The sequence below is a fragment of the Adiantum capillus-veneris genome, chromosome 25 (genome assembly GCF_014529385.1).
Source record: "Adiantum capillus-veneris isolate H3 chromosome 25, ASM1452938v2, whole genome shotgun sequence".
NCBI classification, from domain to species: domain Eukaryota; kingdom Viridiplantae; phylum Streptophyta; class Polypodiopsida; order Polypodiales; family Pteridaceae; genus Adiantum; species Adiantum capillus-veneris.
Window position 1 is genome coordinate 89,207,785 of NC_140955.1, and position 25,323 is coordinate 89,233,107.

Below are 25,323 nucleotides of genomic sequence, written 5' to 3' on the forward strand. Positions count from 1 at the left end.
TTCATGAAAAGCTGAATTGTTTGCATTCAAGGAAGTCACATTCCATGTCTCTTCCTTGGCACGACACAGTCGTAGACAAAGCACAAAAAGGATTGAGCATTAAGCATCGGCTTTTCCATTGTGATTTGCCACAGTTGATTGATTTAGATCAGAAAGTCATGCTTCGACCCCATTGTATGCGTGTGTTTGATGAACGGTTTGGCACTCCGTCTCTTTGTTCATCTGCATTGCATACACAGTCTTTTAGGAAGATTACAATTTTTCCATTCACTTTACATGGAATGGGTATGTTCATGTTTTTGTGTTGGAAGTGGTTTCAGGAATTTTCAGCCATGGAGATGCTTGAAGAAGGAAGAAGCATGACTCTAGACGAATCTGAAGCATTGAAGGAGCCACAGAAGACTTTGTCGCTTTCGGCGCAGCCCAAAGAAGCAAGCTTTGCAGACCTTTATGAAGTTCAAGTATCGCACGACCCACACCTCAGAGTGGGCCGGCGAAGAGTCCTTTCGAGGATTCTGGATGTTGTTGGCGATTTCCCTCGACGCCATACAGTTCGGTACCAGTTCCACACTTTGAAAAGGAGGGGATGTCACGTGACACATCCAACCCTATGTGTCCATGGACAAGCTACAGCATGACCAGGGTTCAGTTCAGTCAAGTCAATCTAGAATAGGAAGTGATCTGGCACTTTTGTGAGTCTATTCGCAGACTGTGCATGTCCAGACACTTAAGAGTAGATGCATATCCTTTGGTTGCACATAGCATGATCATCAGATTACCATCACAACCCATCAGGAGCATTTTTATAGTGCATAGACCTATTTTCCCTATTTTTGACATTTTTCAGTTATTATTTTTAAGTGACTTTTGTTGGAAACTAGGTAGGGCAAATTTACTAAGTTTGTATATATAGAAACCTAGCACTAGCACTTTCTGGCGGAAGAGGCAGCAAGAACCAATGTGTTCACAGGCAACTTCTCAGCAAGACCCCAAGATCCCTAGCGTTTTTGCTCCACAGCAGATGGGCTAGCGTTTTTGGACAAGACCCAGATCATCTAGCGTTTTTGCATCTGCATCAGCTCGGCAACAACAGAGGAGAACCCAGCCCTAGCGTTAGCAGTTGCATCAGCAGATCCATAGCAAATTTTCCCGCAAGATCATTTTCAGCCCTAGTGTTTTTGCGTCAGCCTGGTAGTCCAGTGTTTTTGCGAAATCTTCGCGACGAGACTTCAAATAGCATCAGCGTTTTCAGTTTTCAACATCAAGACTCCGGAGTAGAACCCCCGAACCTCGCAGATCTCACCTTCCCGAGCCGCACGATCAGATCCAACAAGGTTTGCAGATTCAGCCCGGAAAACGCAGATTTCAGCATCTGCGTTTTCAACGTGTCGTCATTGCGTCGTCGTCATCGACATAGAGTCAGAATTCAGCAGATAAAGATTTGTAGATTTCAGCCCTTAGCATTTTCAGATTTCAACCCGTCTCGCCGTCGTCCTCATCGTCGGCAAGTTCAAGCATTGTAGAGATTTGTGCAATCATAAGTAGACCGCTCTCGCCATAGAGAGTGGGGCCCTTGGAGGAGGGTTTTACAACTTTCCGGTGTTGTATTCTCTTCTCTCTCTATCTCTCAGTTTCAGAATCTTCATTCACAGTGTTCATCCACTTTGTTTGTCGATTGCACTCTCACTCCCTATCGTAAGTAAAAGGAACCTTGAGCACACTTCGGAGCACTCATCTTGAGCAAAGTTCAACATTCACTTCCGCTGCACCTTACATTCCATACAAAGGACAAGATCTTTGAGGCAGATCGATATGTTGAAAACATGGATGAAATGTGTCATAATAATCAATATCTAATTCTCCTAAATGATTTTCTCATGTTAAACTGATCATTTAATATGGGAAAGTGCCAGGGGAGAAAAAGCTAGAACATTGGTTAAGCTAACAAACCAGCAAGAGTAGGGATCCAAAGGAGGGAAAATAGGGATCCATAGGGGGGGGGGCCATTTGCAAAAGAGCAATGTGCAACAATGGGCTTAAAAGACCCTAAGGTTCAGCCCATTAAGACTTGCAAAATGCTAAGGTTCCAAAATTCAAAGGTTGTGTCCAAAGGTCAAAAGCCTAGGGAAATTGGATGCTTTGTGTATGTCCCAAAAGTCTTTCTCAAGCCCTACAGAGGAGGGGGCGAGCCCAAGAAGTGGGGATGAGAGAGAAACTCACACACACACACACACACATAAGCTTCCTTTGTACACAAGGGGAAAGAGGGACACATGTCAGCTCCCTAGCCCAGATGCCCACAAGGTGTACATAAATCCTATTAATTGGCCTTGGAGGTGGACCAATGAGAATTAGGCTAGAGTAAGTCTAGTTTAATTAATTTAAAAACACTTAATAAAAGAACCAATAAGAATTAAGCTCTCCAGAAGACTATTGGACAGTCTCCCTACGTGTCCAATGAGCATTCAACAGCCCAATGGCTTGCCTGATTCCTATTGGCCAGGAGACAAAGGGGTCCAATGAGATTTTAGTTGCATTAATTAATTAGCAAAAGCTCTCACAAAAGGGGAAAGGGGGACACATGTCCAAAGGCTATCACTTATGCTACTTAATTTCCATTGGCTGAGCCTGGGGAGGTCCAATAGGGAGTGAGCATGAGCAAATAGCAAGAGGGGGCTGATTTTTCAAAGGCATTATTCACTTACACACTCACACAATCTATGTGTGGAGCAAGAAGACTCTCTCTCTCTCCTTCTCAAGCTTTAATGGAAAGCTTATCACCTACTTCAAGCTTGTGAGAAGGGAGGCCTACACCAACAACTCTTGGCTTTGTGATGCAAATCCAACCAAGAGCCAAGCTTCAATGTATGCTCATCTCCTCTACCATGCTAATTACTAAGCTAAGCTATGCTAATATGAGTGATTATGTGAGGAGATTTACATCTTCCTCGTAAGACTACTCCTTCTTCCTCTCAATCTACTCTCATACCCCACTAGCTCTCACCATCTTCGAAGGTGTGTGAGGTCTTGGGTCTGAGACCGTGAGGGAATTGATGTTGTGTTTGATAAGTGTTTTGCTTAGTACATGAAGTTTCCATCTCTATTGCAATAGCTAGTATTGAAGGAACACAAAGAACTTATTGTAAAATGTCTCTCTTGATGGGAGAAACAATAATACAAAGCCTTTTGGAGAGGGGACCGGCTTCATGCAAATCAGGTCCTCAATTGTTGTCAATTGCTTAATTTCTCTCTCTTTTGAAGTATTGTTCATGCTATCTAACTAGGTGTTATGCTTTTTGTTGCTCTCTTAATCCAAGCACTCTTGTTATTCTCATTAGGAATCTATTCTAATGAAATGCTCACTATGTTCATGATATTTTCCGCTACACACAAGTTACTAGGCCATTAAATGTTACAAAATGTATAAGAAATTTAAAGTTGCCTTGGAGAAGACTCAGGCAAACCAGAAAAGGGTTGTTGATCGTCACCGTCGTGAATTGCTATTATCACCTGGTGATTGGGTACTGTTAAGGTTCGAAAAGGCAAGGTTAAAGAAGATGAAGAGCAAGGAACGGCTGTTTCCTAAGCTCAGTATGCGTTACTATGGGCCTTTTCAAGTGCTTGACAAGATCAGCGATGTGGCTTACAGGCTGAAATTGCCTGATGCGCGGAAGATTCATAATGCGTTTCACGTGAGTCTTCTAAGACCCTTCGTGGGTGATGTGCCAGAAGATATGCCAGATGAGGATCAGCCAGAAGTTGAGGAACTTGATGAGATCTGGGTACCTGAGCAAGTTTTGGCACATAAGGACAGAAAAGTTAAAGGACAGGTTGCAAGACGCTACTTGGTGAAGTTCAAGAACTATCTGCCTATGGATGCAAAGTGGATGGAAGAGCATGAACTGTCAGAGTCACCAAATGTATTGCAACTTTACCTTGAAGCCTTTGGGTTACAACCTACCTATGTCCCAACCCAATGTGTGCAAAGGAGGGGTAATGATAGAGCTAGCACATCAAATGTACATATGAATTCAGTGTAATAGATGGAAATGAAAAAAGTATAAAGGTCTCATTAAGTCATTTATATCTATGTGTTACGACCTTTCTTACGGATATATGCGATGATAAAAGAGTGCTAACAACACAAGATCATCAATGGCGTGTATTTATGGTATGCAATCGAGGACGTTTGTGATTTCAACAAGGGGTATGTCACGAGGACGGGGCAACTGTTAACTATGTTACAAGGACGTGGCAATTGCTAACTTTAGTTGTTGGTTTCTTTTCAATGATTTTTGTTTTATTTTTAAGATCCTCTTTTTGAAGTTGCAAATGGTCAATGTGAACGGTAGTTTCACTTGCAGACGAGAAGTTGGTCAGCACTGAAATTCGTATAGTAAGAGGATGTCTAGGCTCAGTGCAAGATCATGTAGGTCCCCCCGTTGCACTTAGCGAGTTGGTGGATACTAGAAAGTGAACTCAATAAAGGCATAAAGTCATGGTGGGATCACCAACAGAAAGTATCCGACACTTGGGCCACATTGCACTTTTGGATGCGGTCCCAATGAGGATAGATGGTCAGATGACCAATGGGAGCCCAACGGAAGCATCTCCTAAAAATTAGGGAACTGCTGTTTTGGACCATGAAATGTGTTGCGTCATTACCTTCGAAATGACAAGGGAAACATTTTACAACTCTGTCGCGAAGTCAACTGGGCAACAAGTCGGGAGATTTTTAGGCGGCAACACCGAAACGGGAAAATGCATGTAAACGCGCCAAGTGGCACATTCCTGTGCACTTTCCTCTTGCATCAAGAAGTGGCGCTGATTTTTAAGCTGAGAAAGGTCTCAATTTGCAACTGTCACAGGTTAAGAGCTATGGAGTGCTTTCTTTCCACTCAATGTACAATGTGGTGCTAGGAGTGATGCCCTGCACACTACACGCTGCTCTCTCTCCCCTACGTGCAATTTTGTGATGCCCCACAAGAGGAATCTTCATTTGACTGATGTACAGCTGTGTGGTTTCATGCTTTTGTGCCGAGTCAAGAGCCTCCTTGAGCAGGAACAAGGGCAGCTAATTGCTACTCCAAAGCAGGCACCGGTGAGTGTCATAACCTCACCGTACAGGTGCGTTTTCAGCGTTGTGTATGCGCTGTAAATTGACTGTTTTTCAGCCATACGGACGCCAGAACCATTGGGAACAGTGCCCCACTGGCAAAGGACAGTTCGGGGACTGCTTAGGGCTGAAAACAGGGGAAAAACCAATAAATACAGCGTGCTGAATTTACTGTTTTTGGGCAAGAATCAGAGGGTTTATGCCAGTGGAAGTGAGTTCCAGCAGGGGAATTGGTTTCGCGCATGTTTTGGGGTTGTTATGCTGCTGAAATTTGGCCAAAGCAGGTGGTATCTAGCTGGATACAGGTAAAGGATTCCCCGGACTCTACTTTGTAATTTATCCTCTCAAAGTATAAAGAAATACCGAAAGGGGGGCCAATTTTGGGGCCTACAGGTTGTCGGCGTTTGCTCAGAGCATTCTAGCTTTCGAGCCGTGTGTGTGCTTAAGTGTTAATTCCCGTTGCAGGTTTCCTTTGCACGTTCTCTGTGTGTGTGTCTAAAGTAAAGAATTTCGGGTGAAAGCCAAAGCCTACCGCCCCTCGGGCCGGTTTTATCAGGCGTGTGCTTTTCTCAAAGCATACCGGTCCTATCAAAGAGCAGACGGGTCACTTGGACACAATTTTGGAAATTGTTATTGACGAATCTTCCTGTCCCGACCCCGGACTTATTAGTGACTCCCACCCTTACTTCATCGCTCATCGGGCGCACTCCCATCATTGCTATCTTACAAGGCATAAGCCATAGAGAATCCCAGATCACACATGGGTTCAAACCGTAAACGACGAATCCCGCAAGAATCAGACAAACCCTCTTCATACTTCTGAAACGGGAGGCGATACTGAAAATTCGAATGGCTTAGCAGATCATGAATATGGGCCACCTCGGCCTATGCAGCATCAGCTAATGGAGATGCTTCAACAGCAAGTTGATGAGTGTGCAAAGCAGATGCCTAAATTTGCAAAGGGTCCTTGGTATGCCAAATTTTTTAAGCGACACGCAATTGACGAGGTGCGCACTCATTGGCAAAAAGCCATCGATTGCCCAATAAGGTCAGCCCTCAAGCAACCTCCAGTTCCATGGATGTTTATTGAAAATGAACTCCAGAATGTTGTTGAAAAATGAGTCAACCAATTGGGGTCAAAAGAAAAGCAACTGAAGAAAGGTAACAAGGGAATTGATTTCCCCGGTTACTTGGGCCAAAAATCCTCTTTTGAAAACACCAGAAAACAAAAGAAGCGTGTACGCTTCGAAGGATTTCCTATTTCGTCCTCATCTTCTTTTGATAGCTCGGACAGCTCATCTTCTTCCGACTCGAGTGATGAGGACAGAAAGGGTGTTAGGTGCAACGGAATGAATGTTTGCGCTTTGCTCAAGATGAGTGCTTCGAACTGTGCTCAAGGTTCCTTTTAGTTCTTATGGAAGGGAGAGCCTTCCATTCTTAATGGAAAGTGCTATGATCACAACAAAGTGAATGGACGCTGTGCGTGCAAGTGTATGAGACTCAGAGATAGAGAGAGAAGAGAGATACGACACCAGAGACGACGTAAAACCCTCCTCCGAAGACCCCCCTCTCGTCGGCGAGAGTGGTCTACTTATGATTGCACAAAGTGGTACAATGCGGATGCAATGGACTGATGCAACTTGGGACTATGCCGATGACGACGACGGTGATGACGACGACGACTTTAGGGCTGAAATCTGTGGTCTTCTAACTGCTGAATTTCAGGACTGTTTCGGTTGCTGAAATTGACTGTTTTGGCTGCGTTTTTATGGCTGAAAATGGGGGTTCTTCTGCAACCAATTAGGGCTGATTCTGCTGCTGTCCAATAGGGCTGAAAACGCTGACCATCTGACGCGGCAATGGCTGAAAACCAAAAACCCTGATCTGCCTGCTGAGCGTTAGTAAAAACGCTAGGCTGTTCTGGGTCTGCTGCTGGCGATCATGGCTGAAAACGCCAGGGGATCTGGTACTGTTGATGGTATGCAAAAACGCTATGCAATCTGGTGACGATGGCGAAGATGCAAGCGGAAAAACGCTGCGGCTGATGTGTGGCGAGGATGGGGGAACCAAAAACGTCAAGGGTACTGCTGGGGTTATGCTGAGAAGGTGCCTGTTGAGCATGTGCTCTTGCTGCCTCTTCTGCCAGAAAGTGCTAACTTGGGTTTGCTTATATATTAACTTAGCAAAATTGCCCTACCTACTTTTGTTGGAAAGTCACTTAAAAATAGTGAAAATTGTCAAAAATAGGAAAAATAGGCTAAATGCACTGGAAAACTCCCCTAACTGATTCTAATGGATTCTGAAGGGAATACTGATGATCATGCTGTGTGCAACCAGAGGATATGCATCTATACTAAGTGACTGGGCATGTACGGTCTACGAATAGACTCATAAAGTGCCAGATCACTTCTAATCTAGACTGACTTGACTGAACTGAACCCTGATCATGCTGTAGCTTATCCACGGACACATAGGGTTGGATGTGTCACGTGACATCCCCTCCTTTTCAAAGTGAGGTACTGATACCGAATTGTATGGCGTCGAGGAAGATTGCCAATATCATCCAGAATCCTGGAAGGGACTCTTTGCCGGCCCACTCTGATGTGTGGGTCGTGCGGTACTTGAACTTCATAAAGGTCTACAACGCTTGCTTCTTTGGGCCGCGCCAAAAGCGACAAAGTCTTTTGTGTCTCCTTCAATGCTTCATCTTTGTTGAGAGTCATGCTTCCTTCTTCTTCAAGAATCTCCATGTTTGAAAATTCCTGAAACCACTTCCAACACAAAACCATGAACATACCTATTCCATGTAAAGTGAGTGGAAAAAATCTTGTCTTCGCTAAAACTGTGTATGCACTGTAGATGAACATAGAGACGGAGTGACAACCCGTTCATCAGACACATGCAAACAATGAGATCGAATCTCTCTCTTATGATCTAGAGCAATCAACTGCGGCAATTCACAGCGGAAATGCCCATGCTTGGTGCTCATACTTTCATGTGCTCGTTCGGGAATTGTGTCATGCAAAGGAAGAGACATGGAATGTGACTTCCTTACATACATACCTTTCAGCTTTTCATGAAAAATCCGCATGCATTCGTGCTCATCCATGAGAGAAACCTGTTCAACATACAATATGTCATGCATAGGAAAAGGGATCACATAACGATACTGACTAAAATACAGCAAACGATCACGAATGAAACATTCGAACAATGCGTGCGTATCAATCATGCGAACACATAATACTCCCTGTAAGGGTTCTTTGGACCTAGGCTCGAGAGCCAAGGTCGATCCTTCGTGATTGATCAAATCTACAACGAGGTTAGCCTCCACTGACACATCATCCTGGTGAACAATCACATCTTCTTCATGCAACTCATCATGATTGTGAGAAATCGCATCTTGATCATGCAAATCATCATGCTTGTCATTGTCATTCAAATCATCATGCTGATCATTGTCAATCAAATCATCATGCTTTTCACAATCATGTAAATCCTATGTATCATGCTTGGGAGAAGAAGAGACCGAGAGAGTCTCCTTTCCCCAAATCTCTTGCATCTGTGCCTGAACTTGAGAATAGAGTCGCCAAAACTCTTTGTTTTGTTGGTCGTTCTGTTCTTGTATTGCTTTGGCTTCCAAGTCGTACTTACGCTCTATGGCGGCCATTCCTTCTTTGTATTCACGATCTATGGCTGCCCTTTGTTCTTCGTAGGCCTTTCTTTCTGCTTCTCTTTCTGATTTTATTTCTTCGCGTTCTAACTTCCTTTCCATAAACAACTGCTTCAACTCCTCCATAGGAGTTAGTGCGATCCTTGTCGTAGATGTGAAAAGGGGAGGGTCGGAAAAACCTCATGGTGGGGAAAATTCTTCTTCGCCTCTCTCATGCTCATCACCTCCAAGCAAAGTATCCATTCCGCTTCGAGTGATGACCATCCACTGAAGTCTTGGGTTCTTGTGGGTTCTTGTGGTCTTGGGTTCGTAAGTTCACGAGGAACTTGGGTTCTTGGGTTCTTGAGGGTCTTGAGGTTCTTAAGGTTCTTGAGGTTCTTGAGGTTTTCTTTCGCTTGCAAACCACGTTTGAGAAGGATCTTCTCTTCCCCCGAGTTCTACTCCTTTCCGTGGGCGCACCCCTTGGCGGCCTTGCACTCACACCAAGGTTGCTTTTTCCCACCTCACGTCGATTGGCCGGCCGCTATTGCACGGTCCGCTCTCAATGAGTGAAAAGAGACACAAGGGGAGGCTAGACAAGCCCTTCTGTCTTGGGATTCCTGTCACTCTTCAACAAAACACGATTAGGAATCGCCACGTCCAAGCGAACTTGGGTTCGTGCGACCTCAACAAGCAAAAAAATTCTTGTGGTTCTTTCCTTGAGTGATACAGAACACTGCCAAAGCTCTGATACCAATGTTAGGTGCAATGGAATGAATGTTTGCGCTTTGCTCAAGATGAGTGCTCCGAATTGTGCTCAAGGTTCCTTTTAGTTCTTATAAAAGGGAGAGCCTTTCATTCTTAATGGAAAGTGCTATGATCACAACAAAGTGAATGGACGCTGTGCGTGCAAGTGTATGAGACTGAGAGATAGAGAGAGAAGAGAGATACGACACCAGAGATGTTGTAAAACCCTCCTCCGAAGGCCCCCCTCTCGTCGGCGAGAGTGGTACAATGCGGATGCAATGGACTGATGCAACTTGGGACTATGCAGATGACGATGACGACGACTTTAGGGCTGAAATTTGTGGTCTTCTAACTGCTGAATTTCAGGACTGTTTCGGTGACTGAAATTGACTGTTTTGGCTGCGTTTTTATGGCTGAAAATGGGGGTTCTTCTGCAACCAATTAGGGCTGATTCTGCTGCTGTCCAATAGGGCTGAAAACGCTGACCATCTGACGCGGCAATGGCTGAAAACCAAAAATGCTGATCTGCCTATTGAGCGTTAGTAAAAACGCTAGGCTGTTCTGGGTCTGCTGCTGGCGATCATGGCTGAAAACGCCAGGGGATCTGGTACTGCTGATGGTATGCAAAAACGCTATGCAATCTGGTGACGATGGCAAAGATGCAAACTGAAAAACGCTGGGGCTGATGTGTGGCGAGGATGGGGGAACCAAAAACGCCAAGGGTACTGTTGGGGTTATGCTGAGAAGGTGCTTGTTGAGCATGTGCTCCTGCTGCCTCTTCTGCCAGAAAGTGCTATCTTGGGTTTGCTTATATATTAACTTAGCAAAATTGCCCTACCTACTTTTGTTGGAAAGTCACTTAAAAATAATAAGTGAAAAATATCAAAAATAGGGAAAATAGGCTAAATGCACTGGAAAACTCCCCTAACTGATTCTAATGGATTCTGAAGGGAATACTGATGATCATGCTGTGTGCAACCAGAGGATATGCATCTATGCTAATTGACTGGGCATGCACGGTCTACGAATAGGCTCACAAAGTGCCAGATCACTTCTAATCTAGACTGACTTGACTGAATTGAACCCTGATCATGCTGTAGCTTGTCCACGGACACATAGGGTTGGATGTGTCACGTGACAAAGGGCAAGAAACCACGGAAAGATCATCCATGGCCTCGCTGAAATTGCAGGTTATAAACTCCTTTAGGTTGAGGTAGGCAAAACCTCTGTCAAATTCTTATAAATAAAATCATAAAATGATTTATATATAAGTTTGATGAGAGCTCACTTTCTGGGTGAAACTATCGCACAACTGCCCACCCGGAAATCCGATTGCGCGGGGAATGGCTCATTGGATTCCTCTAACCTAAAACTATATGCACGTCATGCCCCCCGTAGTGTACTGACATCTGTCAAAACGCGTGTACAATTTATTTATGCAAGAGGGTTCCAAAACTCGAAAACCTAATCTAATGGACTTGTCCGAACATGCAAGTCCTGCAAACAGGCTCACAAAATTCATGACTTTTCTTGCGGATACATGTGATGATAAAAGGGTGCGTTTGCGATTTCAAGAGGAGGGTATGTCACGAGGCTGTGGCAACCACTAACCTTAGTTGTTGGTTTCTTTCTCTTGATTTTTATTTGTATTTTGGGACCCTCTTTTTGAAGTCACAAATGGCCGGACATTGTGTGGCCACTGTGAAATGTCCGACGGCCAAAAGCTTCACCCACAGTCGGGACGGCCAGGTCGCCACAAGATAGTCGGGTCAGTCGGCACTGAAATCCGAGGAACAAAATGGTGTCTAGGCTCATTTCAAAGTCATTTAGGCCCCTCGCTACACTTCATAAGTTGGTGGGTACTAGGAATTAACTCAAAAGACACAAACTGGGCACATGGCGGCTCTCGGTACACTTGCCAGGCTCATCCCAAGAGGGGCGCCCAATTTGAGAGAGGAGGCTGATTTTCGCAATTCATTATCATGAGCCTACAATGTGTGTCAGTAGTTGGGTGAAGGTGATCACAACTTTAATGGAAAGCTTACCTTCTCCCTTATCTCAAGTAGCGCAAAGATTTGCTCTCGTACATCTCTCTCCCCTTTGCAAACACGGTAATGCCCCTCTAGTTGGGCTTCTCAGATGACCATGTACAATTCTAGGGGTTTTATGCGTGTTTGCCAAGGCAAGAGCCTTCTGTACAGGAATCGGATTAGCTAATTGCTAATCCCCCATAGGTGCGCACAGTTCCATCGCGAAGGATTGCAAAAGCGGAGAGTTTTCTCACATGAAAACTTGTTTTTCAAAGGGGGACTGTCCCAATGCATGCAGGAGCACCTGAGACACGCGTGGACGTGTTCACTTCGCCCAAAACAGAAAATTACAGCCAGCTAGGGTTTCACACCTAACCTAGAGGACATTGCGAGGGGAGCCTCGGGAAAGCCTTGGGATGCTTAAACAGGACTTTGGACACCTCGAAGTGATAAAACAAAAAATTACAGCACGCTGAAATTTGACTTGCAGCTCACTGGAAAGCTTCCAAATCGCAAGGGAAAGTGTCCTTGACATAGCAACCACGGTACGGGACAGGACAGGACATTTAATACTTGGAGTACAATACGCGTACTAGACATATTTTTGAGAATCAAAAATAAAGTACGCCAACTTTTTTAGATATGATACTTTAATAAGGACAAATGAAGCGTGTCATGCACCTCCTCGATGTTTAATCATAGCATACATAAACAAGCACCATGAAGCTTTGAAACACACTTGATCAACTAGCAAAAGACATTAGAATAGAATACATTTTGAACAAAAAAATGCTAAAATAGAAGACGTTATGAGACGTATTGTACGTTTCAATACGAGACGTCCCGGTATTCTAAATAAAGTACGCGTATTATAGCTGCTATGGTCCTTGACGTGTACTTTTGACCTACAGAGGTTTTTTGCACCGTTATGCTGGCGAAATTGGGTCAAAAACCTGTAATTACAGCCATGAACAGGTTTGGACAGCTTGATAAGAGTTAGGTGAAAGTACTTGGATCTTATATATACCTAGATGAATCCAGGATAAGCCCAGATTCACCCTTGAAGGAAAGTGCAAGGTATAGCCCCATGGTAGTCACCCACAAGACAATATAGCCATCAGCTCCATCATGCATAGTATTGACTAAATACCACGACATCCCCACTAAAGTCGTCAGTGCCCAATAGTGGGTGTAGAACTAGGTACTAACATATGCTCCCCAACACAACACACACCACACGCACACACACGAGCATACATCAACACAAAGTTCAGCGTGCTGAGTTTCTGTCATGACTCCGGAGATCAAGGGCAGACTCAACCATAATGAAGCCTAGCACTAAAAGAAGCATTAAATCGGAAAAATTAGCACAAAAATGAGGTAGTTGATAGGGCATACGCACCACAAAAGATAGAAAGAATTAGCACAATATTAACTGGTCGTAACTTGGACGAAAACTTCACAATGTGAAGTCTGCATGTCCGCAATACGACTAAAGAATATACCTAGATGAATACTTGGATCGTCTATTTGCAATAAGAATAAAGAAATACCCAAAGGGGCACCAATCTTTGGGCCCTACAAGGTGTCGCTATCTGCTTGGTAGCACTCTAGCTGCCAAGCCGTGGTTTGTCTGGAGTGTTGATTCCAGTCACAGGTTTATTCGTGAAGTTCCACTGTGTCGTAAAGTTCAAGTAAAGTTTTTCAAGTAAAGAATTGGGTGAAAGCTAAAGTCTTATCGCCCTACGGGCCGGTTTCAATATGCCTGAGTCTATAGTTTCAAATAGAGATCCCCGCTTCACAAGCTTGTTTTGGAGGGCGATCTGGAAAACCATTGGCACACGGCTAAAATTCTCGTCCTCGTTCCACCCACAGACAAATGGGCAATCGGAAATAGCTAAATCAGTGGTTTTGGACTTGTTAAAGTCGTACATCTTTGATCAAAAGACTCAATGGGAGAAGTATTTGCCCTTGGTGGAGTTTTCCTACAACAACACGGTTCATACGTCTATGGAAAAGGCACCATTTGAGATTATCGAGGGTGTCAAGAAGGTTCCACCTATTCTGAGCACCAAAGATAAGATTTTTGAAGCAGATCATTATACATAGGATCTCGACATTGCTTTTGCCAAGGTACGGGAGGCTCTGGAGAAGTCTCAAGCACGGCATAAGAAGGCAGCAAACATGTATCGACGTGACTTGCAACTGAAGGAGGATAATTGGGTGCTATTACAGTTTGAGAAGGCACACCTACGGAAACGAAAGAATACCGAGCGGCTTTTTCCAAAGCTAAGTATGCAATACTATGGCCCTTTCTAGATACAAGAGAAGATCAATGATGTATACTTCAGGCTGAAGTTACTTGGAAAAAAGGAAATAAAAGTGAAAGGTAAGTAGACACTCCAGTATTTAGTCAAGTTCAAGAACTATCCGCCTTTGGATGCCAAGTGGATGGAGGAGGACTTGGCACATACTCCTCAGATTTTACAACTTATTCCAAGAGTTAATGATGAATCAGCGGGTTGACTCTAGTGCGGTGTGGATTACTCAAGAGGAGAATCACTCCGCTCCTTTGTCACAAGTTACCTCGATGGAATAAAGTCACTGATTTCACATTTGACAGGTTGACAATATTCTGTTGGGATCACTTTATGTAAAGTGTTGCTAAATTGGCTTTATCTGACAGAAAAATAATTCTAAATGAATTATTGGATTTCTAAGTGAGAGGGTTTTCTCGCTTGGTTACACCAAGGAAAAATAATTCTAAATGAATTATTGGAATTTTAAGTGAGAGGGTTTTTCTCACTTGAGACATCCGAGTACAGAGTATTCCTAGTACCTTGTTCAAAGTAATGACGGGAGCACTGAGAACGGAAATATTTGTAAGGCCACTGGGAACGAGTACTTCTGATGCGTCACATCGGATGTGCGACAGGGAGCATCAAGAAGAAGTATCCGACCATCTGGGAACGGACATCTTTGATGCGTCATAGGATGGGTGACATAGAGCATCGCAAAGGAGATTGTACCCTAAGTTCGGTAGGAAAGGACTAGGTGATGGGTATTCCTGATGCGTCACAAGGTGAGTGACGGGTGCATCGAAAAGGAGATATCCATAGTCAAGAGGAAACTCCGAACTGTGTTAGAATTGTGCAGAAGGAAAAGCAAGCACTTGAATGAAGATGGGTTCAAAGGAAACTTTGAGGAAAAACAGATGCTTTTTGAGAAAGCGGGGTTGCTTTTCGGGAAAGCAGATGCTTTCCTGCCAGGAAGTCTATGTCTGCATCCCAACTGTGTATGTGATTGCATCCAGGGAGCCTGGAAAGTGCTATGAAAGCATTGTTTTTAACTTTTAAGGTTTTATTGAGTTTTTGGGCAGATTCAGACTATTTTTAAAAATCACCGGCCGCCCAATTTATAAGTGGGCAACCATCTAATAAATAAGGCAACAAATCAGCCAGCGTTTTCTCTCTTTTTCTAGCAGAACAACGCAACCCCAAAAAAAAAACGGCCACGATCTCTACGCGAGCAGCTATTCTTGCCCGTGGCTAGGAGGTATAAAATCATCACGTGCCCTCACTCAAAGGGGAGGATCAGTTTTTGCAAGAAGGAGATGCTGCTGCAGAGTTCACCCGCAAAGACGTTTGCTGGTGATGCCCATGACTGTCCCAAGTGTACCCGATGTCGCCAAGACCCAGTGCGCGAGTTCCCTCGCGAAGAAGTGCCTACGGAACGTGTTTCCATCGCGACAAGCTGCTGTTTTTCTCTGTTTTCAGCCCATAAACGTCATAGACGAGGCTGATTTACATGTGTGTAGGATTGGAAGAGAGGATTTTCTATGTAGAGATCTCTTCCAAGTAATTGCTTTTCGAGAACCGAGTTGCGTTTCGAGCGTCGAGACTTTGAAGGTGACGATTTTCATGTTATGATCTCTGAGTATTTGATTGCAGGTGTACTTCCTCTTCGTGAGGGAGTAGGAGCAGAGGAAGGCATGAGCCTCTGCAGGAGAAAAGCGCTCTGAGGAACTAGAGCCAGATCTGCCCAAGGGTTTCGTACCGAGTTTGGGAAGTAGATCCACGGATCGGAGAGAGGTAGTCTCTCAAGTTGTGATCCGAAAGTTGGGATTCCCAAGTAAGGACTTCGTGTCCAGGAAATCAGAGTTGTTTTGTGGGAAGAGGACTCTAGAAACATAGTTGGAAAAGAGAGTTGCAGGGATGTCATGCCCTGAGTCTGGAAGGTGAGATCCAGAGGCGAGAACCTTGGTTCTCAAGGATTAGCAATAAGGAACGGAAGTTCTTTGGAATAGGGTTTTGCCCTAGGAATCGGAAGCCTCAGCTTTCGGGAACCATCAAGTCTTATTCTAGAACGAACGTGGTAATACGTTCGGTAGTGCTTGTATAGACTTCTCCTCGGTAATGAAGATACTATTAGGGGGGGGGGGACCAGCCCATCTTCTGGTCCCCAGTACTGTGTCGATCTTCTCTCTCTATCTCTCTCTCTCTCTAGATGGGCTGGTCCCCAGTACTGTCTCTCTCTCTCTCTCTCTCTCTCTCTCTCTCTCTCTCTCTCTCTCTCTCTCTCTCTCTCTCTCTCTCTCTATATATATATATATATATATATATATATATCCTCTGGCTTCAGTAATAAGTGATAAATCCTATTTATCCGAATGTATTTTATATTGTTATGCGCTCCCGTTTGTGACATAAAGAAGTACTTTAAATTCAAGTTCCTAAAATGAATCTATTACGTGTGCTTTCTCATGTGTGTATTGTTTGAGTGCATGTTTGAAAGACGAAATGACTGCAGCATTTCTTTCTTCTTTACCTGAGGGGTGTTGTGGATAGTGAGTGTCGTCTTTGTGCAAGTGTTGGATCTATGTAGTGCCACTGTAACAGACTTGGGCACCCCAGGCCTAAGTTCTAGTGCAACATACGCGAGAGAAACTCAAACAATTGAAGAAAACTGAGAGAGAGAGAGAGAGAGAGAGAGAGAGAGAGAGACGACATGGCACGACAGAGTTTCACACCCAGAAGTACTGGCCCCAAAGACTAGTGTCCCTTCTCGGTATTTCTTTATTGTTATGCTTCAACCAGTACAATATATATGTATGTATAAATATATATAATATTATATTATATTATATTTATTTATTTATTTATTTATAGAGAGAGAGAGAGAGGAGTGCACATTGTATGGGTGGAGCTTTCTGCAGCACAACAACCTTACTAGCCTCACTAACCTTTACTTCATTCATTAACTTGATACACATGAGAATAAGGAGCCCTTTGCCCGACAAAGGAGATCTCTATAAGAATATTCTTGCAATTTAAGACTAACGAAGTTCAGTTTTTTAATAAGTTTCCTCGCAAGCATATCCAAAGTCAATCTGAAAAAATCTAGTATTAAGGATGAAAAAGGTTAGAATAAGGGTCCATAATGCACAGGTCCTTGCACCAAGCATGGAAATGCCAAAAACATTCTTCAAAACTAAGACTATAAAGTTAAAATTTTAGCACATTTACTCACTAGAATCTCCACAGTCAGTTAAAATAATTTCAGTTCGAAATAAAGATAAACTTCTATAAGGCACAACTACAATCTAGAAATAGAATAGAATACCTGTACCAATGAAGTGCCAACCATGTATTGCAGCACCGAGAAGAGGATAGATACAATTTGCTCCCGTTCCAATGTCAAGTCCCAGTATTGAATCCTCAGCAATAGCATGCCAAGGAGCCGGGAAATTTGTTAGCAAGTCTTGTATCCAATGGATATAGTTTGCCCTGTTAGGAACAGTAGGGCAAAGTTGTCCATCTGGTATCCACCTACAATAGCAATAAAAGGCTGTTGATAGTCGTCATAATTGTTTCCAGTCATCTTGCATCAGCTGAGAATCGGACTTTGATAGACCAGCCATCAAGGTAAAGTCTCAAGCAGTTCCTTCTTGTGTGCTGTGGCCCATTGAGGACCACCAGCAAAACACTTTTAAGGCTTTTTTTCCCCTTTGTGCCCCCGCTCATCAGAGGCATATGGATGTTCATATGCATGCATCAGTGCATGAATATGTAGGCATGCATGATTGTCTCCAGCCTCGAGTCGCCCACTCAACGACCTCTCTAATCTCGACCTCTGTAGACTTAGATTAGATTGAGCATGAGAAAGTTACCAGTGAATGCCAAAGTCGTGTTCGAGAAGGACTCGGGTGAGCTCTCGAGTGGCATTGAAGTCGGTCCAATCAATCTTTGCTCTGCCATTTGGAGTGTAGGAGACGTACTCCTTGAAGGAAGGATAGCGTGAGGCGAGGAGATTGAAATCGGGGGGATTCTCCGCATACTTGTTGAAAGGGTGCATGCTCCGCTTCTCCCTCTTCCGCTTCCTTGAGCCATCCTTTGCCATGGCAAGCTCTGTCTGCTGTCACGTTCGCAAGGAAGAGTTCGTGTTGCTGAATTTGGATTCTGGAAACAGGGTTGAGGCCTCACGGTGGTCAACGTAGTCAACATGTATGACGTCCAATTGCTGAATCTCATCGTATAATCTGCCCACGACACTATCTAACACCGGGTCTTAATGACACTTCACGACGCTAGGATCGACAGTTGCACGCTTGCTATAGGAATCTCGAGGAGGGTAGACGGTTGCGAAAAAAGTTAGTGTATTGACCCACGATCCCCCGTGGGGGATTCAGACCCGCGACCACACGGTTAGCAGCCCGACGCCCTAACCACGCGCTTGCGTGGGATTGTTTGTCCCCAAGGCGAAACCACTCTCTCATAAAGTGAACTCGGACAGGGGGGAAAGTAAACACGGACCAAAAAAGTAAACATGGAAAAATCAAACAGCATCCAAGCTTCACGGGAAACGAGCTTCACTTCAACCTCGTGGATCCCATCACTTGCTGTCAAATAGTATTGAGGCTAATCTGCCCTACAGCTTCTCTGCTTTTCGGCACGGAAAAGGGCTAAGAGCCTATGACGAAATCTTTATACTTCTCTGTCATTTGGAAGGTCAGCACAAAGTTGGCATGGTCTGCACAGAGTTGGAAGCCAACATGAGCGCTTCTTAGATAGTGTGAGTGTAGTCCATCATCGACCTCCCCCAAAAGAGACAAAGGAAATTCTACAAAGTGTTAGCAGAGCTCGTCAAGAAGCTGGAAGAAGCCTCTCATGAGTACTTCGTGGAAGTTTTCTCACGAGTATTCATATTCTTCTTACCCCTAAAAGCAAGTAAGCATTCAGATAGCAAAAGTGAACACGATAGTCCACACGGTTGTATGTATGCCAAATGTGGTGTACTTCAAAAAGCACAAAACTTGCTTCAAGAGCTTCTTGTTCGGAATGTCTCCTAGAGTGCATTGATTGTGGGATATGCCCAGTAGGGATAGGGCCAAGAAGCTTTGGGTTGTTTTCAATAGATGCAAAGCAATGGCATCTCTCCAAATGCAATCACCTATGCTTGCATCTTGAAGGCATGTGGCACTATGCAAGATGCTCATATGGGCCAAAATATTCACGATGATATTGTTAGTCAGGGTTGGTTTAAAAGAACGTCATGGCACTGCCTTGGTCGACATGTATGCCAAATGTAGTGTACTTCAAAAAGCACAAAACTTGGTTGGCATGTGTGCCAAATACTTCAAAAAGCTCAGAAAAGTGCTTGAGGAGCTTACTGTCCAGAATGTCGTATGTTGGAACTCACTCATTGCGGGATATTCCCAACAAGGGCTGGACCAGGAAGCTCTCAGTTGTTTTCAGTAGATGAGAAGCGTTTTGAAGGCATGTGGCACTATGCAAGACACTGATATGGGCCAAAATATTCATGATGATATTGTCAGTCAAGGGTTGTTTAAAAAATGTTTCATGCTTGGCATTGTCTTGGTTGACATGTATGCCAAATGTAGTGTACTTTCAAAAGCACAAAACTTGCTTTAGGAGCTTGTTTGTCCAAAACATTGTCTCTTGAAATGCATTGATTGTGGGATATACCCAACAAGGATAGGTCCAGGAAGCTCTTCTGGCCCTAGGCTATTTTCAGCAGATGCAAAGAGATAGCATCTCTCCAAATGCAATCACTTACGCTTTCATCTTAAAGGCATGTGGCATTATGTAAGAAGCTAATACGAGAAAAGGGATTCACAATGATATTTTTAGTCAAGGGCTGTTGAAAAAAGAAGTCGTGCTTGGAAATGCCTTTGTTGACATGCATGCCAACAAATACTTCAGAAAGCTCAAAAGAATGCTTGACGAGCTTCTTGTCCAGAATGTCATCTCTTGGAACACATTGATTGTGGGATATTCACAACAAGGACACGGATGAGAAGTGAGGGCATCTCTCTAGATGCAATCACCTACGCTTGCATTTTGAAGGCATGTGGCACTATGCAAGACTCCAAGATGGGCAACGATAATATTGTTAGAGGTAGGGGCTACATGCTTGGCATTACCTTGATCGACATGTATGCCATATATGGTGTGTTTGAGAAAGCACAAAATGTGCTTGAGAAGCTTTCTATCCAGAATGTCGTCTCTTGGAGCGCACTAATTGTGGGATATGCTAAACATGGATAGGGCCAAAAGCTTTGGCCTGTTTTTAGAGGATGCAAAGCGAGGGCATTTATCCAAATGCAATCACTTATGCTTGCATCTTGAAGGCATGTGGCACTATGCAGAACACCAATATGGGCAACATCATTCATGATGATATTGTTAGTCAAGGGCTATCGAAACAAAACATCGTGCTTGTCACTACTTTCGTTGGCATGTATGTCATATGTGATGTACTTCAGAAAGCACAAAAAGTTCTTGAGGAGATGCCTTTCGAGAATGTCAAGTCTAAGAATGCAATGATTGTGGGATATGCTAAACAAGCCTAGTGAGGCCAAGAAGCTCTGGGCTGTTTTCAGCTGATGCAAAGTGAGTGCATCTCTCCATATACAATCACCTATGCTTGCATCTTGAAGGGATGTGACAACTTGGAAGACGCTGAGATGGGCAAAAGAACCGATGCTGATATTGTTATTCAAGAGGCTGTTAAACAAAAACATTATGCTTGGCATTGCCTTGTTCGACATGTATGTCAAATGTGGCAGGGCCAGGAAGCCCTATGCTATTTTTAGTAGATGTGAAGCAAGGGCATCTCTCCAGCTACAATCATCTATGCTTTTGTCTTGAAGGCATGTGACACTATGCAAGACACTCACATGGAAACAAAATTCACAATCATATTGTTAGTCATGGTTGCTAAAAAAATAAGTTGTGCTTGGCATTGCCTTGGTCAACATGTATGTCAAATATGGTGTACTTTAGAAAGCACATAAAGTGCTTAAGGAGCTTCTTATATGTAATGTCAACTCTTGGAATGCATTGATTGCAGGATATGCAAAAAAGGGAAAGGGCCAAGAAGCTCTGGGCTGTTTTCAGTAGATGCAAAGTGAGGGCATTTCTCCATATGTAATCACCTATGCTTTGGTCTTGTAGGCTATGCTTACATCTTGAATACATGTGGCATTATGCAAGACACTAACATGGGCAAAAAAAATTGATGAGATTCTTAGTGAGGAGTTGTTGACAGTGCTTGCAATGGAAAAACCAGAAGTTTGGAATGTTTTTAGAGGAGAAGAGCGGATAGCTTGTGGAGAAAATAAAAATGGAGAGAGAAGTATCTTGCACATCACGCATGCCGCTTGTGTTTCTCTAGACTCTTAGAGTCTCCTTCCTCTCACACTCTTATGCATAGATACAACAATGTTTCCCTGCTATTGTAGTTTATCAAAAGCTATGCATGTGTCGCAAATTACCACACACATCATTTTCTAATACAAACGATGTTGTGAAGAGAGATCAAGAGATATGGGTTGAGGTAATGGTGTTGAGCTTCTTAAGTACTTCATCACAATTTTTATCATTAGCATTTCATGCTATTATTTTGCCTAAAAGCAAGGCTGTAGACAAGCAAAAACATGTGCTTTTTGTCCCTAATGATGGAGGGAGAATCAAAGAACTACAAAAGGAGCTTGCGCATGAGGCTAAGTTGAAAGAAGAGGAACAACACAAAAGCAATGGTTATGGTAGACATGATAGAAAAAGTGACGTGATAGTTGACATGAAGGCAGGAGTCATAGAGAAGATGACAATGGAGATCGCAATGCAGAAAACAATGACGCATATAGACAGAAATGGAGAAAAAAGCCACGTGAATATAATATACATTATAAAACGGAGCTAGATTGTTCAAATACTATATTTATGGCTTTAAGAGGTATCTCTCTCATCCTCATAAAGCTCAGCATAACTTCCTATATCTATATAGAGCTCTCCGTTTAAACAAATGTCCTCCGTTTCATTTTGTAGATCCTCTCCATGCACCCCATAGAGAGTGGCAGCTTGATGCTCGTCTGGCACCACCTCAGCGGCTTCTGACTGAGCATCTTCTCCGATCTCCTCCATTGATGCCACTGTGATTGGGACATGGTAGCCTTCATACGTTCGTGCACTACGAGGGGCTACCTCTATGACGTACCACCAGTTTGATGCAGACTTTGTAGGATGAAATATCACCTGCCAGAGCCACATAACTTACTTGAGAGCTTCCAAGAACATAACTTCTAAAATTGGATGTTAACTATTTATGTACTTACTTGTTCACAATGCTCGGGTAGTACGAAAGTGTCTCTTAGGTCAGTCCATTTCTTAGTTGAATCCACCTCAAGAAAACCAGACTCTCCTCTACGCACAGTAGCGTTGTGACCCTCCATGATTATCTTGAACCATTGCACGTCAAACAAGTCGACAAAAAATCCTCTATAATCGATCCTCAAAATCTCTTGGAGCGTGCCGAAGTAAGTGAGTTCTACCACCACAGGATCTGCATCAGAGGACCGTCGTCAACTAGACTATTCAAATTTTGCCATGATTCCACAATCTTCAGTAAAATGCTTTTTGTTGATCCATTCCACCCTAAAATGTCGACCTTTACACCATGTTGCTATGTATAACTTATACTACAACCAACAAAGATTATGAGTGGCCGTTCAAACATCTAGAAAGTCACTAGTTGTACATTGCAAACTTTCCTTGGTCGCCCAACCCCGAGAGTACTCCCACTTCTCCTCAATCACTTCTTCACCGCACTGTTTTGCGCTTTTCAATTGATTGTGTAACCATCTTAAGCTCATGAATGTTGATAGGCTCTCCAGACCCGTCGGATAGTGCATCGGTGGTTGTCTTCCCTGTCTCCACTCGATTCGTGCCCTTTGTCGCTCTTGCTTTGCATCCTCATATTGTGAAATCCACTTTTGCATCACCGGATTGTGAAGCATGCAAAATCGGTTGATTTTAGCCTCTAGATCTTTCATCATCTTCTTCTCAACACCGAGATTGCACATGACAATCCCAGATATGTGCTCATCATCTATAGTTTTCCATAGCGTGTCTCAGGCTTTATCAAACCCGTCTAGCCACTCTCCAATGTACACTAGGGACTCTGATACCAGCCAACCTTTTGCCATGCTACCCTTCGGACGTGCCTTCTGACGCACATATCCCTTGAGCATTTTCATGAAACGTTCTAAAAAGAACATCCATCTGGATTGTACTGTGCCAGCTATTTCCACCTCATCAACTATGTGAACAACAAGATGCACTTGGATGGTTAGCATGGTAGTAGGAAAGTGTTTCTCAAACATGCACACAACCTCCGTAGTGTTTAGTTTGGCGAATGGTATGGAGTCTACGTTGATCTCCTTTTGTGAGATCCATTGCACCAACTTCGCAAGTTTGTAGATTGTGTTACAGACGTCAAGAGACAAACATCCCTCAATGGCCACCGGTAAAATAAACTGCAAAACACATGCAGCAATGATATTAAAGTCCACACACGAATTTGTTACACAATTCCCACTATGATATATTCCACTATGAACATACCTGACACATTTTATGCCAGTCGTGTGACTTCAAACCGGTAAGCTTTCCTTCTTTAGTAAAACACGTTTGGAGCGAGTGCATTACTCCAGTGGGGGTGTGCAAAGATCAAATGGTCTCTTTTACTTTGCGTTCTTGGGCTCATGTGAAAATCCATGGCACTTTAGGGAGTTTTATCGATCCATTGGATGCTGTCTGCGACCAATATTGCTCCATATGATCCACATTTCTAAGGTCAATCCTGGCTCCCAAAGTATCTTTCTTGCCGGTCAGATGGTCCCATAGTAGATTACCCACATTTTTGAATATGTGCATTGGATCAAGCAAGTGATTGATCATGAGTTGGGGCCAATATGGTAACTCGTACCATAGAGAGAGTCTCTTCATCCCTGGGGGCAAACCGTCATCACACATCTCCTTTTGCTCTAACCATGCTTGTGCAAACATCCTCGGTGGCTCTCTTCCCAAAAAGCCGTCGCATAACACATGATTCTCTAGAAGATACGCTTGATGACCTTCGTAGATTTGCTTCTTCAATGAGGGCGCCCGGCGTGCATTCAATCTAGGTCCACATGTGACACATGCTTTGTATCCGCTTGTTTGAATCCCTGCATGTATACACATGATAATAGATAAGCTTGAGAAAAACCAAGATTTACAGTGTTTGAGTTTAAGTGTAAATCACCTGAGCATTTTGTTAGTCTGGGATAGTCATGCATGGTCCACATTAGAATGCCTCTGATCAAAGCATTCTGTCGACATTTGTGTCGGCTCATATCCACCACTCCTATGCCAATCCACAATTGTTGTAGCTCTTCCAATAGTGGACAAAGATACACATCCATATTCTTCACTTTATATCGCCCCCGACACAATCAAGCTTACCCATAGGTGCCCCTTCTTTGTAGTCAACCACGGGGGAATGTTGTAGTTGACGATGACAATAGGCCATACACTGTAAGATGTTGATCTTTGACCAAATGGATTTACGCCATCCATAGCTAGGCCTAGGCGCAAATTTCGAGCTTCCCTGGAAAAATCCGACCATGTTTCATCTATATGTTTCCAGGCTGCGCAATCTGCAGGAATCCGTAGCACACCATCCGAAGATTTATTCTCCTCATGCCAGGATACTAGGGCGGCCATGGACTTACATTCAAAGAAATGCTTGATGCGAGGAAGCAGAGGAAAATGCCGCAAAACCTTTTGTGGAATTTTTGTTTCGTGGAGATCTACTCGATATCTCTCGGAATCACATTTCAGACACTTCTCCATGTCTATTGATTCCCCTCTGAAAAGAATGCAGTCCTTAGGACAAGTGTGGTTCGAATTGTAATCCATGCCCAAGTTTCACAAAATCTTTCTTGCTTCCTCTTTGGAATCTGGCATCACATTATAAGCTGGTAGTATGTGCTCTTTGAGCAATCTACACAACGAAAAAAATACGGTACAATCGTGTAAAAATCTATCATATCATTATACATCTAGAGTTTTTTATTAAAGTAAACACATTGTAATAGATCACCTGAAAAGCGCTGTGACGCTAGTGTCACTCCATCCAAACTTTGTCTGCATGTTGAGAACCAGGAGCGCCTTCAATCTAGACACACGTGCTCCATCATACAATGGCGTATCGGCTTCACTTTTCATATCATTGTAGGTAAGCCTTTCTGAATCCATGATCGTCTCGATCATTTCATCGATCTTGGGCTCAGACATTGCCTCGTTGGGAATGTGGTCTGCATGATCATCCCCCGAGCTATCATAGGCTACATCTTGTGGTCTCACATATGCTGCTTGACCAAAGCGCCTGCGAACACGTCTATTGGGTTGAAATATTGCTGCTTGTTGGCCAGC

The 25,323-nt window shown here is 43.6% G+C and overlaps 1 protein-coding gene across 2 annotated transcripts in view; it reads right to left on the reverse strand.

The window, feature by feature from the left end:
* FIO1 (methyltransferase) overlaps positions 1–18,064 on the reverse strand; it is a 28,148-nt gene extending 10,084 nt beyond the window's left edge. Inside the window, exons 1-2 of one of the 2 annotated variants that reach the window (XR_015186433.1) lie at positions 17,715–18,064; positions 17,168–17,373 (exon numbers count right to left, since the gene is read on the reverse strand). Coding sequence is in view for 1 of the 2 variants with exons in the window: in XM_086500271.1 (XP_086356397.1) it covers positions 17,168–17,373; positions 17,715–17,944 (436 nt within the window). In the remaining variant the exon portion in view is untranslated. The remainder of the gene's footprint in view (positions 1–17,167; positions 17,374–17,714) is intronic. The other variant, XM_086500271.1, reaches the window with a different exon arrangement.
* Positions 18,065–25,323: the final 7,259 nt, after the last annotated feature.